At 35.5% G+C, this 18,240-nt stretch overlaps 1 protein-coding gene across 4 annotated transcripts in view; it reads right to left on the minus strand.

Annotated features, from left to right (window-relative positions):
• LARP1B (La ribonucleoprotein 1B) overlaps positions 1–18,240 on the minus strand; it is a 126,458-nt gene that overhangs the window by 17,638 nt on the left and 90,580 nt on the right. For all 4 annotated transcript variants that reach the window (XM_035023087.1, XM_035023086.1, XM_035023085.1 and 1 more), the window contains 3 exons: positions 17,339–17,462; positions 4,007–4,218; positions 3,455–3,558 (listed from right to left, as the gene is read on the minus strand). In XM_035023087.1, the coding sequence (XP_034878978.1) occupies positions 3,455–3,558; positions 4,007–4,218; positions 17,339–17,462 (440 nt within the window). The remainder of the gene's footprint in view (positions 1–3,454; positions 3,559–4,006; positions 4,219–17,338; positions 17,463–18,240) is intronic.

Below are 18,240 nucleotides of genomic sequence, written 5' to 3' on the forward strand. Positions count from 1 at the left end.
CCTGGAGTCCCTGGGATCGAGTCCCGCATCGGGCTCCCTGCTCGGCAGGGAGTCTGCTTCTCCCTCTGATCCTCACCCTTTTCCTTCTCTCTCTGTCATTCTCTCTCTCTCAAAAATAAATAAAATTTAAAAAATATATAAAACAAAAAACAACAAAAAAGATAATGCAAAAAAACCAACGAGATTTACAGCAGATGACCCACCTATTGGTATGATCACACAGTGGACTTTAAAATTACTATGATTAGATGAATATGTTGAAGGAACTCGTGGAAAGGAGAACAACATGCATGATACAGAATTTCAGTAGGAAAAGGAGAACTATTATTAAGAAGTCAAATGGTAATACAAAATATATGAAGCACAATATCAGAAATGAAAAATTCCTGTGATGAACTTATCAGGAGACTGGACACAGCTAAAGAAAGTAAATTTGAACATGGCTCAATCAAAATTATCCAACATGAATTACAGAGAGAAAAAGTAGAAAAAAAGATCAGATCATCTAAGAGCTGTGAGGTATTAACAAATGGTCTAATGTACATGTAATTGGATTCCCAGAACAAGGGGAACAAACAACAAGAACACAGGCAAAAAATACTTGAAGAGATAAGAGATGAAAATTTTCCTAACTGAATAAAAGACAACAAACAATAAATCCAATGACTTGGATAAACACCTTGTGTGTCACACACATATATACACATATAACCGTATCCATATCCAGATCCATCAAAGAATTTTATACTCAATATCTTTCAAAATAGAAAAAAACAAACTTCTCCTGATAAACAAAAGTTGACAGAATCCACTGCTAATAGACCTGTACAACAAGAAATGTTTAAGAAAATGAAGAGCACTGGAATGCCTGGGTGGCTCAGTCGTTAAGCGTTAAGGCTTCAGCTCAGGTCATGATCCCAGGGTCCTGGGATGGAGCCCCACATTGGGCTCCCTGCTTAGCAGGGAGCCTGCTTCTCCGTCTCCCACTCCCCCTGCTTGTGTTCCCTCTCTCGCTGTGTCTGTCAAATAAATAAATAAAATCTTTTAATTAAAAAAAAAAAAAGGAAGAGCATTAGAAATGGTAAAAATGAGAGCAAATGTTTTAAAAATTTCTCACATTGGGGCGCCTGGGTGGTTCATCAGTTAAGTGTCTGCTTTTAGCTCAGGTCATGGTCTCAGGGTCCTGGGATTGAGCCCCAGGGATGTCTGATCATCTGGCTCCCTGCTCAGCAGGGAGTGTGCCTCTCCATTCTCACCCCCCCCATGCACTCTCTCTCTCTCTCAAATAAATAAAATCTAAATAAATAAATAAAATAAAAATTTCTCATGTCTTTAAAAGATAACTATCTAAAGAAAAGTAATAACAAAGCATAGCACAGATGGGAGGAAATGGAACTTTACGATATCAATATTCTTATGCTATACATGTAGTGGTATAATATTATTTGAAAGTAGACTAAGTTGAAATGTGTATTATGAACAGTAGAAGACCAATAAAAAATAAGAGATATAACTGAGAAGCCAATGGTAGAGATAAAATAGAATTATTATAAAAACTCAACTGATCCAAAAGATTGAAGGAAAAAAACCAAAGTTGAGATGAGAAAAGTAGAATATAAAATGGTAGATTTAAATCCAATGATATCCATAAGTACATTAATGTAGATGATCTAAACATATGAATGTTGATAGTGGGTGAGGCTGTGGTGTGGAAGGCAAGGAATGCAGGGAGTATAAGGGAACTCTCAGTACCTTCCACTCAATATTTCCTGTGAACCTAAAACTACTCTAAAAAAATAGATCAATTAAAAAAATTTAGTCATTATTATAAATACTTGTCTGTCACCCCTGAATTAAGCTCCAGAAAGGCAGGGACTGTAATTATCTTGTTCCCTGCTGCTTACTCAGTGCCTAGGAATGCACCCAACACAATGTTAAGCCCCTGCTTTCCTGATACATTTTACTTGTGGGAGAAAGTGGAGTGGTGCCTGGGAATGAATAAATCACTATATAGATGAATTATTAATAACAAAAGATATAACATAATAAAAAATGAATTGTAAGGAACATATTCCTAACTAAACGTTCCATTAAATGTTCTAACTAAACTAAATGTTATTGACTAAACATCCTTTACCATTATTTGTTGATCTCTAAATATACTGCTCTGATAAAAAAAAATATCCTGGAGGGGTGCCTGGGTGGCTCAGTCGGTTAAGTGTCTGTCTTCAGCTCAGGTCATGATCCCAAGCCTGGGATCGAGCCCTGCGTTGTCAGGCTCTCTGCTCAGTAGGAAGCCTGCTTCTCCCTCTGTCCGTCCCCTTGTTCGTTCTTTCTCTCTCTCTAATAAATAAAAATCTTTAAAAAAAAAATCCTGGAAAATAAACTCTCAAAATCACTTAGAACACAATAACCATAAGTATACAATAGGCGTGCAAAAAACATATACACATTTTATCTTTTAAGGACACTGTATCAATGAGAACAAAACGTAAAAGTACCAAATAAACATCACTGGAAAGACAGAGGAGGAGATTTTCAGATCATGATAAACTCACTAGCTTTTCTTTGACTGAAACTATCTAATCCTTCCCTCTAGTAACCAATCAAAGAACACTTTTTCCTAAAGCTAAGTTTTCATTTAGAAAGTTGGTCAGATAATTATTCTGAAAATACCTCTGCATCCACTGTACAGGACAAAACATACCATATTTTTTTTTTTTTAAGATTTATTTATTTATTTATTTATTTGACAGAGAGAGACACAGAGAGAGAGCGAACGCAAGCAGGGGGAGTGGGAGAGGGAGAAGCAGGCTCCAGGCCGAGCAGAGAGCCTGACGCGGGTCTCGATCCCAGGACCCCAAGATCATGACCTGAGCCGAAGACAGACGCTTAACGACTGAGCCACCCAGGCGCCCCAAAACATACCATATTATATTGCACAACTGGCATTATCAAATGTTTGCTCTATCATCTCTTTTGAGGTAAATAATAGTCTTTTTAAAAAAAATTAACGCTAAAAGAAAAACCACTTACTACTAACAGTCAGCTAATCTAAGTTATTTTCCCCAAAACGAAAAATTTCAAAATAACAATGTGTTTTATTTCCATATTCTTTATATAGTTTGAGTAGATTGTTTAGCACAGTAATTCACTAAGAATTAATGCCACTCAGAATCTGGAATCTTTCACAAACTTACATAGTTTTTATCTAAGAGTACACATTTGTGGAAACTAGTTTAAGTGGAAAAAAGATTGTCCTACTCAAGTATTCCTTAATGTACTTATTGGAAAATTGTCCCACTTATTTCTTTTCCTTTGGCTTCTTTTCAAAAACTATTTTCATTGTTCCATACTTTGCTAACATATAAATTTTTAAATATTCCAAATGCCTAATTAGTAACTGTTTTCAACTTAAAATCAAAAACCAAGCCATGTTTGACAAATATAGTACCTGACAGATGTTCTTGGCCCGTGATCTCTGGAATCCATTACCCAACCAACATGACACTCTAGAGGGGGATTTGTACTATGTCTTGTTTTTCTCTTTCTTGGACTCTAAAGAAAAAGAAGTCAAACATTGCAATTACTTCAGTAGTGTGAACTTCACAAGTAAATTAAAACCCTCTGACTGTAAACTAGCTCAAACATTTTCATACTGTGGATGACACATTATGAAATCACATGAAGTCACAAAACTCAGTATCTCACAAGTTACAAAACTTAACAAAGAAGGTCCTTTGCTAGGTTTCAACACAAGGATTAAAGGAAATACAACTTAGTGTGATTCTTCATTATACCTTCTGATCGACATTAATTACACTACAAACTGTAAAGAAGTTATTCCTTAACCTGAGAAAACATCACTATGGTAAAATACCATTTTTAAGCAAATTCTTACAATCTAAAATATATATTTAAAAAAATGATAGAAACTAAAAAGTCTCATTTTGTAATGTTAAAGGATATAAAATGCACGCTTTATATTCCTGCTTGTTTTGTGTACCTTTACATCAATAGCTTTTGGTTCTTTAACAACAGGATAAAATCTTGGTGTTTTGTTTGGATCTTGTAACCTGGGTGTTCGAGGTGTTTTAGGTGTCCTTGCAGGATAAATTCTAGGAGATTCTGGAACTGCTGTGGGCAATGAATTGGCCATTGTTGCTGAAGATATTTCTGAAACATCAAACAGCTTCTGGGCTAATTCATCACTCAAATCTGCAAAACAAAAAAACTAGCTAAATGTATTTAGATGCTAAGAAAGTATTTTACTTGAGAACAAAGTTAATTCTGAAATTTTCTACTCTCAAAAGATTTTTTCATTAGAAACATTTAATATGTAAGAATAAAAAATAAACACTTGTCTGTACATCACCTACTTTACTAAATTTTAATTTTGTTATATCTGTTTCTGACTTTTTTTAAAAGAAAAATAGGCTGAAGCCCACTATATAACCTTCCCCAACCCCATTTCACTTTTCCTCCTCAGAGACAACCAGGCTTTCAAATTTGGTATTTTTATCTATGTAATATCTATGTATTTTTATATTTATAATAACATTATTTTGCATAATTTACATGAGTGACATCATACTACATGTATCATTTTGCAAGCTTTTATAGTCATATTTTGAGACTTGATTATTCAAATTCTACTCATAGCTTTGATTTATTCATTTTTACTGCAGAAGATTATGCTGTTATACAAATACATTAAAATTTATCCATTCTCCTGAAGATACACATTTATGTTATTTCTAAATTTTTGATAGAAGCAAAGAAGCTGCAGTGAACATTGTTAAACCTGTCTCTCTGTACAGGTATGAGCATGTCGCTAGGGTTGATATCTGAAATGGAAATGTTGACTAAATGTGACTAAAATGACACATGTATCTTCTGACTTACTGATTACTGATTGCCAAGGTGATTTCTATAATGAATGGTTTCACCAATTTATACTCCCACCAGTAGCATGAAAAAGTCTCAGCAATTTGATACCCTGGTTAAGACTGGGTTTTGTTTAGACGTTTAAATTCTTTTCTACCTCATGGGATTTAAATGGTATTTGTATTTCCTTGGTTACTAGTGAAGTTGAGCTTATTTTCATATGTATAGTCATCATTCAGATTTCCCCTATCATGAGCTTACCATTCATATCCTGACTCTATTTCTATTGGGTTGTTTTGCTCATTAATTAATTAGTTTGTGAAAATATCTTGGTAATAAGATACTAATAAGTAAGCAAGCAGAATGTAGGTTCTGTTTCTATGGGTTTTCTTCAGACTTATCAATTTCTTTTGATTCATATAATAACTTTTTGTTCATCATTCAATAAATATTATTGAGTGCCTACTATATGCCAAGCACTATTCTAAACACAAGGTTGTAAACTCAAAAGTGAACTTACCACAGATCTGTACCTCTGAAACAAATAATGCAATATATGTTAAGAAAAAAAAAAAAGAAGAAGAAGATAGCAGGAGGGAAAGAATGAAGGCGGGGAAATCAGAGGGGGAGACGAACCATGAGAGACTATGGACTCTGAAAAACAAACTGAGGGTTCTAGAGGGGAGGGGGTGGGGGGATGGGTTAGCCTGGTGATGGGTATTGAGGAGGGCACGTTCTCCATGGAGCACTGGGTGTTATGCACAAACAATGAATCATGGAACACTACATCTAAAACTAATGATGTAATGTATGGGGATTAACATAACAATAAAATTTTTTTTTTTTAAAAAGTGAACTTACCTATTCTACTACGTAATTTCCCTAACTTCCCCTTTCCCTTCCCAATCTGTTATCAGAAGGTTTTCTGAGGAGCAAATTAGGTGATTTCATGCATCTACTTAAAATCCGTCAGTGTTTTCCTTTTGCCTCCGGAAGAAGTCTAGTCTCTTTATCATGGCATACTAAGACTTTACTGATTTTGATTCATCTATTGTCTTTCACCACTTCAGTTTTAATGCCCCAGATAGTAACCTACTTGATCCTGTTCTCTTGCTTGATATCTTTTCATGTGCTTTTTCCTCTCTCTGAAAGTCCCTTTCCCTTATCTTTTTACACCCAATTGAATCATATCCTTCCTTTAATACCCAGCATAGATTTTACTTTCCCTGGGAATTTGAAGCATTCCTTGAACATCTTCTGCCAGTAAAATTAATCAATTCTTTTCTGTGCCACCTTTGCATTTTCTCCATTTACTGTTTCATTTATTAAATTAAAATTTATTTTCTTATATATTATCCCATTAGATGCTAAGAACAAGTCCCAGTGGTTCCCTGAAAGCAAGGGCCACAATCTTCTCTTTGTATACCACTGCCTACAACAGCGTTAATAAAAAAGCATACACACACCAAATGACTGATGACTGAATTCTGTTAATACAGATTTTCCTTGGACCAAAAAGTTATGCAATCACAAGGATAAAACTATGATCATACACTGAAAAATATGTTAAATTCAGCACCTCTGTAAAAGAAATATTTAAAGATCTGGGAACAATAACAGTAAGCTTCCTAACAACCAGATTATAGTTTCCAAATTCCATTTCCCACTGATCTGGTCCTCTAAAAGAAAAAAGAAAAAAAAAACTAGAATAGGTCATGAGGATACAGCAGCAAACTTCAGTGGACCCCACCAGTCAAAACTGAAGTACTCTGACCACTAAAAATAATGACAAATTGATTAAACATGTCAAATAAGTAAGTTCTATGAATTCATAATGGTACCTTAAAACTTAATCACATTTGTAGGTTGCTAGGGCACAAAACTCATTGTTCTAAAAACTGATAAACTGAATAGAAAGAAACAAGCATTTATCCTTCCTTTCCTGGAAAAATTGAATTTCAGGGTAACAAAAGAGTAGATAAAAGAATATCCTTCTTGGGGTGCCTGGGTGGCTCAGTCATTAAGCGTCTGCCTTCGGCTCAGGTCATGATCTTGGGGTCCTGGGATCGAGCCCCACGTTGGACTCCCTGCTCGGCAGGAAGCCTGCTTCTCCCTCTCCCACTCCCCCTGCTTGTGTTCCCTCTCTTGCTGTGCCTCTCTCTGTCAAATAAATAAATAAAATCTTTAAAAAAAAAAATCCTTCTTTATAGAATTCTAATTAAGAAACACAGAAGGGATGATAGAATTAGAAGATGACTAAAAAAAAAGAAGACTATTTTGCAACTCTAATGAAATAGAGAATCTAGGGAATATATTCATCAATAACTCTTAAAACCATTTAGTAAAATGTTGAAGGGAGATTCAACATCAAAGACACGATCCCTGAAAGGAGTAACTGATAAACTGGACTTCACTAAAATGAAAAAAAAACAAAAAATCTGATACACAAATGACACTGTCAAGAAAATAAGATAAGTCACAGACTGAAAATACTTGCAAAAGACACATCTGATAAAGGACTATTATCCAAAATATATATAGAACTCTTAAAATTCAACAATAAGCAAACAAACAAACCAACTAAAAAATCTCAACAGATACACTGAAGAAGTGATATATATGGCAAATAATCACAGGCAAAGATTTTCCACATCACATGTTATCAGGGAAATATAAATGAAAGTCAAATACCACTACATACCTGTGAGTATGGCCAAAATCCAGAACACTGGCAACACCAAATGCTGGTGAGGATATGGAGCAACAAGATCTCTTATTCATTAGTGGTGGGAATGCAAAATGATCCAGTCACTTTGGAAGACAGTTTGGCAGTTTTGTATAAAACTGAATATACTCTTACCATATGATCTAGGAATCAGCCTCTTTGGTACGTATTCAAAGGAGCTAAAAACTTATGTCCACACAAAAACTTGCACATGGATGTTTAGGTAGCTTTATTCATAACTGCCAAAACTTGGGACCAATGAAGATGTCCTTCAGTGGGTGAATGGACATATTATGGTATATCCAGACAATGGAATATTATGCAGTGTTAAAAACATATGAGCTATCAAGCCATGAAAAGACATGAATGAACTTCAAATGCATATCACTAAGTGAGAGAAACCAATGTGAAAAGGCTACACACTGTAGGATTCCAACTATTCAGTATTCTGGGAAAGGAAAGCTATGAAACAGTAGAAAGATCAATGGTTGCCAAGGGTTGGAGATATGGTGGGGGAAATGTGAATAGGTGAAACACACAGGATTTTTACTTTGTATGATACTATAGTCATGGATACATGTCATTATACATTTGTCAAAACCCAAAGAACGTACAACACCAAGAGTGAACCCTAATGTAAACTATGGACTTTGGGTAATAATGATGTGTTGGTGTAGGTTCATCAATTGTAACAAATGTACCACTCTGATGTGGGTTATTGCTATGAGGAAGCAGCATCCTTCACCAGATGGGTGATGATCATGTAAGCTCAGGGCAGGGAGAAAATGGGAAATCTCTGTATCTTATGCTTAATTTTTCTGTGACCCTAGAACTGTTCTAAAAAAAAGTCTTTAGAGAAAAAAAAGTTGAAGGGAAATTTTATGATGAATGGATCAGGCCAATAACATTTAAATCCAATGATCAATCATAGCAGCAGCAAAAGAGAGCCTAAAAGAGGGCACCTGGGTGGCTCAGTCGTTAAGCGTCTGCCTTCGGCTCGGGTCATGGTCCCAGGGTCCTGGGATCAAGCCCCACATCGGGCTCCCTGCTCCGCGGGAGGCCTGCTTCTCCCTCTCCCACTCCCCCTGCTTGTGTTCCCTCTCTCGCTGTCTCTCTCTCTGTCAAATAAATAAAATCTTTAAAGAAAAAAAAAGAGAGCCTAAAAGACACTGTATGACATAATTGGAACTAAACAGCTCCTTCTAAGAAACAGTCTTGCCACCAGAGAAATAAAAATCTTGAATATACTAAATCTTCTACATCTAAATACTAGTTCATAGGGAATAGAGGAGATAAAGGGACATACTGATTGAAAGGAAGATACAAACAGGTAAATCTGGATCATAAATCTTATGACAAATTAACCAGTTTCTTCAACGAGTCATTGGGATGGAAAAATAAGAGAAGATGAATGCTTACAGATTAAGAGTAACTTAACTGTCCTAATGATCAAATGGAATGCATGTTTCTTTGTTCCTGATTCACACAACCAACTTGAAAAAGATATATACCAAACATCAGGGAAAACCAAACATAAACTGCACATTGTGATATACAATGAAGTACTTGCAGAAGAAACGATATTTATTTGAGTGAAATGAGATTCAACATGAAATACCAGAAACCTATGGGGAACAGGTACAGATGAAAATAGAATGTCAAACTATTAACAACTGTTGAAATTAGGTAAGATAATTACATAGGGTTCATCAAACAGTCCTCTCTACTTTTGATTTTATCTGAACATTTCCATATTAAAAATTAAATTTCAGTTTTATTATTTATTTTATTCCAGATTTATTTACGTGTAAATTTTACCCACCAATAAGAGCAGATATGTCAATTTTGTGAAGACTAGGACCTATAGAGTGTTATCTCAAAGGAAATATTTTACAAAATTTTTACAGCACATCTATACCAATTTACAATATTTTGAGAAAAAATTATCAAAAAAACCAAGATAACTGCAAGTACATAAAATATTTATAGTAGATATAAAAATTTTCTTACTAGAAATATAAGTAATTAGGGAACAAGAATATATGAAAGTTGTTTTTTAATCAACTATAAGCCTAGGATGCTATATGAATATCATTTGGATGTTATACCTTCTTAATCAAAATGATGGGGCATCTCTTGTACAAGAATGTTCAAAATAGCATTTTTCATAATAACAATAACTGGAAAAAATAAAAATATCAACTGTCAAATGGATAAACAAAATGTAGTAGTCCATACTATAGAATACTACTTAGCAATAAAAAGAAGCAAAGCACCGATATAAGCAACGACATGGATTTATCTCAAATATTTTAGTTGAAAAAAGCCAGACAAATGAAAACACATCATATGGTTCCATTTATATGAAATTTCTAGGAAGTGCAAAAATATACAGACAAAAAGCAGATCACTGGTAACCTCAGAGACTGCAGTTGAGTGTTGAGAGTGACTGTAAATGATCATGAGGGAACTCTCTAGCATGATAAATTGTTCTAAAACTGAATTCTGGTGCTCCTGTATAACTATACAAAGTCACTGAAACTCATGAAACAGTACACAAATGGGTTAGTTTTATGGTATGTAAACCATACCTCAAAAAAAAGCTATAAAAAAACAAGACAGAAGACCAAGCCATCTACTCTTCAGGGAACCTCAATTGTCACTGTATATCATACAGTTTCTGCTACAGGTTTATCAGAGAAGACTGATATTTCAGAGAACGAGGCTAAAGTACTGATTTTCAAAGTGTAGTTCCAACCAGCATCATCAGCATGACATGGGAACTTGTTAGAAGTGTATATGCTCAGGTCCCACTTCCATTTACTAAACCAAAAACTCTGGGTATGGAGTCCTATAATTTGTTTTAACAAGCCTTTCAGGTGAATGTGATACTTGCTAAAGTCTAAAAACCAATGGACTGGGGTACCTGGGTGGCTCAGTCGTTAAGTGTCTGCCTTCAGCTCAGGTCATGATCCCAGGGTGCTGGGATCGAGCCCCGCATCGGGCTCCCTGCTCTGCAGGAAGCCTGCTTCTCCCTCTCCCACTCCCCCTGCTTGTGTCCCCTCTCTCCCTGTCTCTCTCTCTGTCAAATAAATAAATAAAATCTTAAAAAAAAAAAAAAAAAGAACCAAGGGACTAAGGGGTATGCTAACTATTCTTCTACTTAAGATTTCCCAAATTTTATGACTGCCAAATCAAATCTTGGAACAGTTGCATACCTGAACCATATGAACCTTGTCCCTAGTCTTCACTGTCTTTATAGATAGGAATGCCTTTATAAAACCAAAACTTAATATTATGCTGTTGGTGTTCAATGAAGACTGATAATAAAACATGCTACATGAGGACTAGCAAATTTAGTTTCTTTTAAAAATAAAATGCCTTTGAAGCAGGACTAACCAAATGTTTTTTCTTTCTTTCTTTCTTTCTTTTTTAAAGATTTTACATATTTATTTGACACATAGAGAGAGAGATAGCAAGAGCAGGAACACAAGCAGGGAGGGTGGGAGAGGGAGAAGCAGGCTTCCCACCAAGCAGGGAGCCCGATAGCGGGGCTGGATCCCAGGATCCTAGGATCATGACCTGAGCCAAAGGCAGATGCTTAATGATTGAGCCACCCAGGCGCTCCAAGCAAATGTTTTCTATAAATGCAAGACAGTATATATTTTTGGCTTTTCAAGTTATAAAGTCCCTATTGAAACTACTCAACCCTGCCATTGAACACAGCCACAGACTACATGTAAATAAAGGTGTGGCCAGATTAGACCATGGTAGGCCAGTTTTGACTCATCATGTACTGTCCACTGTATGAGAGCAGTTAGATATAAATCCAAATACTGGATTTATACTTTGCTTACAAAAGAAGTCATTACAACTATATTCCATGTATTCAATAAGGTAGTGGAAAGTATAAACATATCAAAAAGAGATAAAGATAATAATAACTAAACTTCTAGAGAAGAAAAACATAAAAGCTGAGATTAAAAATGCACTGAATGGGTATAAAAATATATTAGACACTGCAGAAGAAAAAACTGATGAAGATATAGGAGTAGAAATAATCCAAACAAAACAAAGAGAAAAGAAACCGGGGGGAAAAAAAGAGCATTAGTGAGATATAGAACAACTTCAAGTAGCCTAATATACATGTGATTGAGGTCTTGTAATTGAAAAGGAAACAGAAAGAAGTACAGAAAAAATAAGCTTTTAAAATGTAAAATGTTGGGGTTCCTAGGTGGCTCAGTCGGTTAAGTGTCTGCCTTCAGCTCAGGTCATGATCCCAGGGTCCTGGGATCGAACCCCTCATAGGGCTCCCTGCTCAGTGGGGAGACTGCTTCTCCCTCTGTGTGTGCTCTCTCATCAAGCTCTCTCTCAAATAAATGAATAAAATATTAAGATAATAATAATAATACAATAAAGTATAAAATTAATTTAAATTTAAAATAATGGCTGAAATTTTTCCAAATTTTATTAAAAGATCCAAAAATTCAAAAGCCTCAAGTATAAGAACATGAATTTTTTTTTTTTTAAGATTTTATTTATTTATTTGACAGAGAGAGACATAGCGAGAGAGGGAACACAAGCAGGGGGAGTGGGAGAGGGAGAAGCAGGCTTCCCGTGGAGCAGAGAGCCCGATGTGGGGCTCGATCCCCTGCTCGACCCCGGGATCATGACCTAAGCAGAAGGCGTCCGGGAACATGAAGAAAATCATACCAAGACAATCATAATTAAATTGCTCACAACAAGGGATAGAGAGAAAATATTAAAAGTAGTCAGAATGGGAATGCAAGCTGGTGCAGTCACTCTGGAAAACAGTAAGGAGGTTCCTCAAAAAGTTGAAAATAGAACTACCCTCTAACCAAGCAATTGCACTACTGGGTATTTACCTGAAAGATACAAACGTAGTGATCTGAAGGGGCACCTGCACCCCAATGTTTATAGCAGCAATGTCCACAATAGCCAAACTATGGGAAGAGCCCAGATGTTCAACGACCCATGAATGGATAAAGATGTGGTGTGTACACACACACACACACACACACACACGAATATTATGCAGCCATAAATAATGAAATCTTGCCATTTGCAGTGACATGGATGGAACTAGAAGGTATTATGCTACGCAGAATAAGTCAATCAGAGAAAGACAAGTATCATATGAGCTCACTCATATGTGGAATTTAAGAAACGAGGCAGAGAATCATAGGGGAAGAGAGGAAAAATGAAACAAGACAAAACCAGAGAGGGAGAAAAACCATAAGTGACTCTAAATCACAGGAAACAAACTGAGGGTTGCTGGAGGGGAGACGGGTGGAGGGATGGGATAATTGGGTGCTGGACATTCGGGGAGGGTATGTGTTATAATGAGCACTGGGTATTATACAAGACTGATGAATCACAGACCTGTATCCCGGAAACAAATAATGCATTATATGCTAATTAAATGAATTTAAATTTTTTTAAAAGTAGCCAGAATCAACAGCATTTATCCAATCTGAACAGAGGAAATAACCATTGGAAAAAGTTAATCAAGTCTCGGGAATCTGTAAGACAACAACAAAAGTCTAGAAGAGATGAAAAAGTGCAGAGCTAAAAATTTTTGAAAAAATAATAGCAAAAAACTTCTCAAGTTTGGCTAAAGGCATAAATTACAGATTTAAGAAACTGAGAGAACCTCATAAAGGACAAACCCAAATAAACCCATGCCCAGACACATCAACCCTTAGGTGCTGAAAATTTAAGACAAATAAAAATTCTTGAGAGAAGCTAGAGAAAAAGAATTCATTATGTGTAGGGATATAACCTAACTTGAAAAGATATATGCACACCCTCCTTGTTTTACTGCAGCATTATATACAACAGCTAAGATATGGAAGCAAACTAAGTGTCCACACATAGATGAATGGAAGGAGAAGATGTGGTATATATACCACACACAATGGAGTATTACTTGGCCATAAAAAGGGATGAGATCTTGCCATTTGTGACAATGTAGAAAGAACTAGAGGATATTATGCTAAGTGAAATAAGTCAGATAGAGAAAGACAAATACCATATTATTTCACTTATATGTGGAATGTAAAAAACAAATGAATAAACAGACAAACAAAAAGAAGAATCAGACCTATAAACACGGAAAACAAACTGACTATTGCCAGAGGGGTGGGGGCTGGGAGGATGAGAAAAATGGGTGAAGAAAAAATGAGGGAAGGGAAGCAGGAGATACAGGCTTCCAGTTATAGAGTAAGTCACGGGAATAAAAGGTACACCATAGGGAATATGGTCAATGATATTGTAACAGCACTGTATGGTGACAGATGGTAGCTACACATGTGGTAAACATGGCATGATGCAGAGATACTGAATCACTATGTTGTACACCTGAAACCAATGTAACCTGTGTGTCAACTATACTCAAATAAAAGAGTTTTTTTTAAAAAGATGACCCAACTATATGCTATCTATAACAAAATAAATAGGTAGGTTAAAGTAAAAGAATGGGGAAAAAATATACTATATATCATGCAAACAGTAATCAAGGGCGCCTGGGTGGCTCAGTTGTTAAGCATCTGCCTTCAGCTCAGGTCCTGGTCCCAGGGTCCTGGGATCAAGCCCCACATCCGGCTCCCTGCTCCACGGGAAGCCTGCTTCTCCCTCTCCCACTCCCCCTGCTTGTGTTCCCTCTCTCACTGTGTCTCTGTCAAATAAATAAATAAAATCTTAAAAAAATAAAAATTAAAAAAAAAGAAAACTCAATAAAAAATATATATCAAAAGATTTGAGCAGATACTTCACCAAATATACTGATGTCAAATTAGCACACAAAAAGATACTCAACACTTTTAGTCACAATGAGATACTACTACGTATCTATTAGAATGGCAATTTTTTTTTAAACTAACAGTACCAAGTGCTGGTGAGGTATGGAGCAACTGGAACCATCATGCTTTGCTGGTGGGAATGAAAAATGACACAGCAACTTTGGAAAACAGGCAGTTTTTTAAACATACACTTACCACAAGACCCAGCAATCCCACTCCTATGTATTTACCCAGGTGAATGAAAAGACTTAGGTGCACCTGGGTGGCTCAGTCAGTTAGGTGTCTGCCTCTGGCTCAGGTCATGATCCCAACGTCCTACTCAGAAGGGAGCCTGCTTCTTCTTCTCTCTCTGCCCCTCCCCCAAGCTTGTGTTCTCTTATTCACTCTCTCAAATAAATAAATAAAATATTTTTAAAAAGTAAAAGTTTATAGTGGCTGAGTAAAAATTTTTTTAAAAAATAAAAAAATAAAAGTTTAAAGAAATTTAAAAGAAGTTACCTTTCAGTATTCATAGTAATAGTATTATTTAGTATTATTAATATTAAATCCTAAAACTATTATCAAAGGATAAACAAGTAAATAATCCTGCTACTGTGGTTAGGAACAAAAGATTTTTTTTCATGTAAGTAAAAAGCAGTACACATACAAAATCAAACAAATTAAAATTAAAACCTTTAATCGTAAAGTTGAACAGAAAATATCAACATGAGTTTATAACCAAAAAAGCCTAGAAACAATACCAACTGGCAGGAATTCAAGTACTGACAAAACTTATCATCATTCCCGTTGGCAAACAAAACAGTTAGCAATCTAACTCCATTATCACAGAAGAAAGCAATGAAAGGTGGACTTGGAGCTAAAAGCCAATAAACTGACGAGCAGCAAAAGTATATCAGTAAGAATAACTACAATAGGGGCACATGGGTGGCTCAATCGGTTAAGCGTCTGCCTTCAGCTCAGGTCATGATCTCAGAGTCCTGGGATCAAGCCCCATGTTGGCTCCCTGCTCAGTGGGGAGTCTGCCTCTCTCTCTCCCTCTGTTCCTCCCCACTGGCCTCCCTTCATGCTCTCTCCCTCTCTCTCAAATAAAATCTTTAAAAAAATTAACTACAACAGAGTAAAACACATCTAATGCATTTATGAAACCATAATGATAATTTAAAATGAACAAAAAAACTAAACCTCATTGGTGATCAATGAAAGATGTTAGGGAACCAGCTCATTACTTTGAAAACTAGCAAACAAAGAGAAAAAATTGAGCACTTATTCTCTTTCCGTAAGAACTCTATCTCAGGATAAACAAATAATCAATTAGGGGGATTTTTCTTTATGAAGTATTCTATCCTACTAAATTTAAGAAGCAATGATAAAAACAGAATAATCACCATTTTGCAGCCCCTGTGACATAAAAGCTCCAAGCAATTATTATCAATGGCTATTAAGGCCACACTGAGAGAGACAATTGAGCATTATGTGCCTCCTGGTAAAAATATTCAATAATTACCTATGACATATTCTCGCAAAAATTTAAGCCTCAATCTGATCAAGCCTCTGTATCAAAATAACAGTTACAGAAAATTCAGGACCAGAGAACAGGTTGAATGAAACCATGGAGATGCAATCAGCAAAATCCAAAATGTGAGACATTCTACAGAACAACAATCTAGTTCCTTCAACAATAAATTGCAAGGAAAAGAATTACTTTGAACCTAAAGATTAAACGAGACAAATCAACCTTGAAATGTTCAAACTTACATGGATCCCAATTTTTTTTAAATGATAACTGAAGAAATGTGAGCACTAATTAGATATTTGATATTAAGGAATTAGTATTAATTTTAGATGTGATAATGGCATATGTTATTTATGTGTTTAAAAGAGTTCTTTTTAGGGGCGCTGGGTGGCTCAGTTGTTAAGCATCTGCCTTCGGCTCAGGTCATGATCCCAGGGTCCTGGGATCAAGCCCTGCATCAGGCTCCCTGCTCCGCGGGAAGCCTGCTTCTCCCTCTCCCACTCCCCCTGCTTGTGTTCCCTCTCTCGCTGTGTCTCTCTCTGTCAAAAAATAAATAAAAAATCTTAAAAAAAAAAAAAGAGAGTTCTTTTTAAAGACACATACAAAAATACATAGGAATGAAAAAATATTAATAATAATTATTAGAAGTCTGCTTCAAAATTATCCAGTGGGAGTAAAGACCATAAGTGGAGCTGAGATGAAATAAAATTGGCTATGAAATTAAGTAGCAAATGGGTACTTTTTTGGGGTTTCATTACATTACACAATTTGTTTTATTTTGGCATATGCTTGAAGCTTTCCAAATTAAAAGTTTTTCTTTAACCTGCCTTCATAAAAACTATAACAAAATCCCTTACACTTGACTGAAAATGTCTGATTCAATTTATGTATCTCCCAAATATATTTATATGTTCACAATAGCTAAAGCCTTAGGACAAAAGAATGATGTTAATGGTATATTTTAAGGAATCAGCAAGTCAGCGAAAATTTTTCTTCATTTCAAAAAGAGAAACATTCCCAGCAATCTCAAAATCAAATGAGATACATAAAGAACCAACCAATTCTACTTGCTTTTCAGTAAGTATCTGGGTTTGAGCATGATCTGGTGTTACAACAGATGACTCCTAGATCACCTTTGTGATTACCTGCCTAGTCACCAAGAGTAAGGTGGGATTATACTATAAGGCTGACTTACCAAATTTACAGTCTGTACTTTCAAGTCTCTAAAATGTTTTGAAGTTCACCAAAGGACAAATAAAAGTTGAGTTTTAAAATTCTAGTCTTTTACCAGATACCTAAATGTTTTCCACAGATAGAAAAGAAGAAAACTTTTAAGACAATTTAGAACTGTACTATTCAGAAAGTATTACACAGAAAAGCAGATTTACATACCTTGCCTGGACTGTGAAGGTGTTACAGGAACTTCTTGGTTTGGCTCAAAAGGAAGTTCAGGTGTTAGGTTTTCAAACTGCTCTTTACTAATGAGATTTAGCTTCTTAAAGTTCTCAACTTCTTGCTGAAGTAGAATGGAGGAATCTAATTACTAAACTGGCTAGTAGAGTGACCAGCAAACAATAATTGTTACCAATCTCAAAAAAATGAGTTTAACTACAACAGAATAAAAAATTTCCTAATAATCTAGCATTATACTTATTAACAATTAATGGTCAGAATCTAAAAGAGGCACAGAGAACCCCAAAATCTTATATTATATAATTAAAATACATTATAAGAGCATACATTCTAATCATTCCTTATTTGTTGAGCATTTACACACAAGTCCACTAGGGTATTATAGAGGTTACAAAGTAATCTAATAATGTATGTTCCCTACTCTTAAGGAATTTACAAGTTAGATGGAAAAAAAGAAAGGTACACATAAAAATTAATAGTATTAGGCAGAATATGAAAAATTGTAGTATTTGGTATAAGAATTGAGATCATCAGGGAGGCATCACAGAAGAGATGGGACAAGAATGAGAAATTTAGAGAAAGAGAAAAGCATTCCAAATCAGGTAATGCAAGCAAAGATGAGAAGCTTGGAATAAGCAACCATTTATTAGAAAATAATAAAGTTAATGAGAAAATCTGTGTAGAATCAATGGCAAAAAGCCCTGATATGGAAATGGGAGAAAGCTCTTAGAAGACCTTTCTACCAGGCCAAGAAGTTTTCACTTCATTTTCTAGTAATGGGAAACATGTGATGATAAATCTAGATGGCCCTGGAGGCTCATTTCCAAACCCTATTTATAAGGTTAACAGCAAGAAGGCTTAGTGGGTTTGAGTTTTTTGAG

This window comes from Mirounga leonina, unplaced genomic scaffold, assembly GCF_011800145.1.
Source record: "Mirounga leonina isolate KUSES-001 unplaced genomic scaffold, KU_Mleo_1.0 Mir_176, whole genome shotgun sequence".
Lineage (NCBI taxonomy): Eukaryota > Metazoa > Chordata > Mammalia > Carnivora > Phocidae > Mirounga > Mirounga leonina.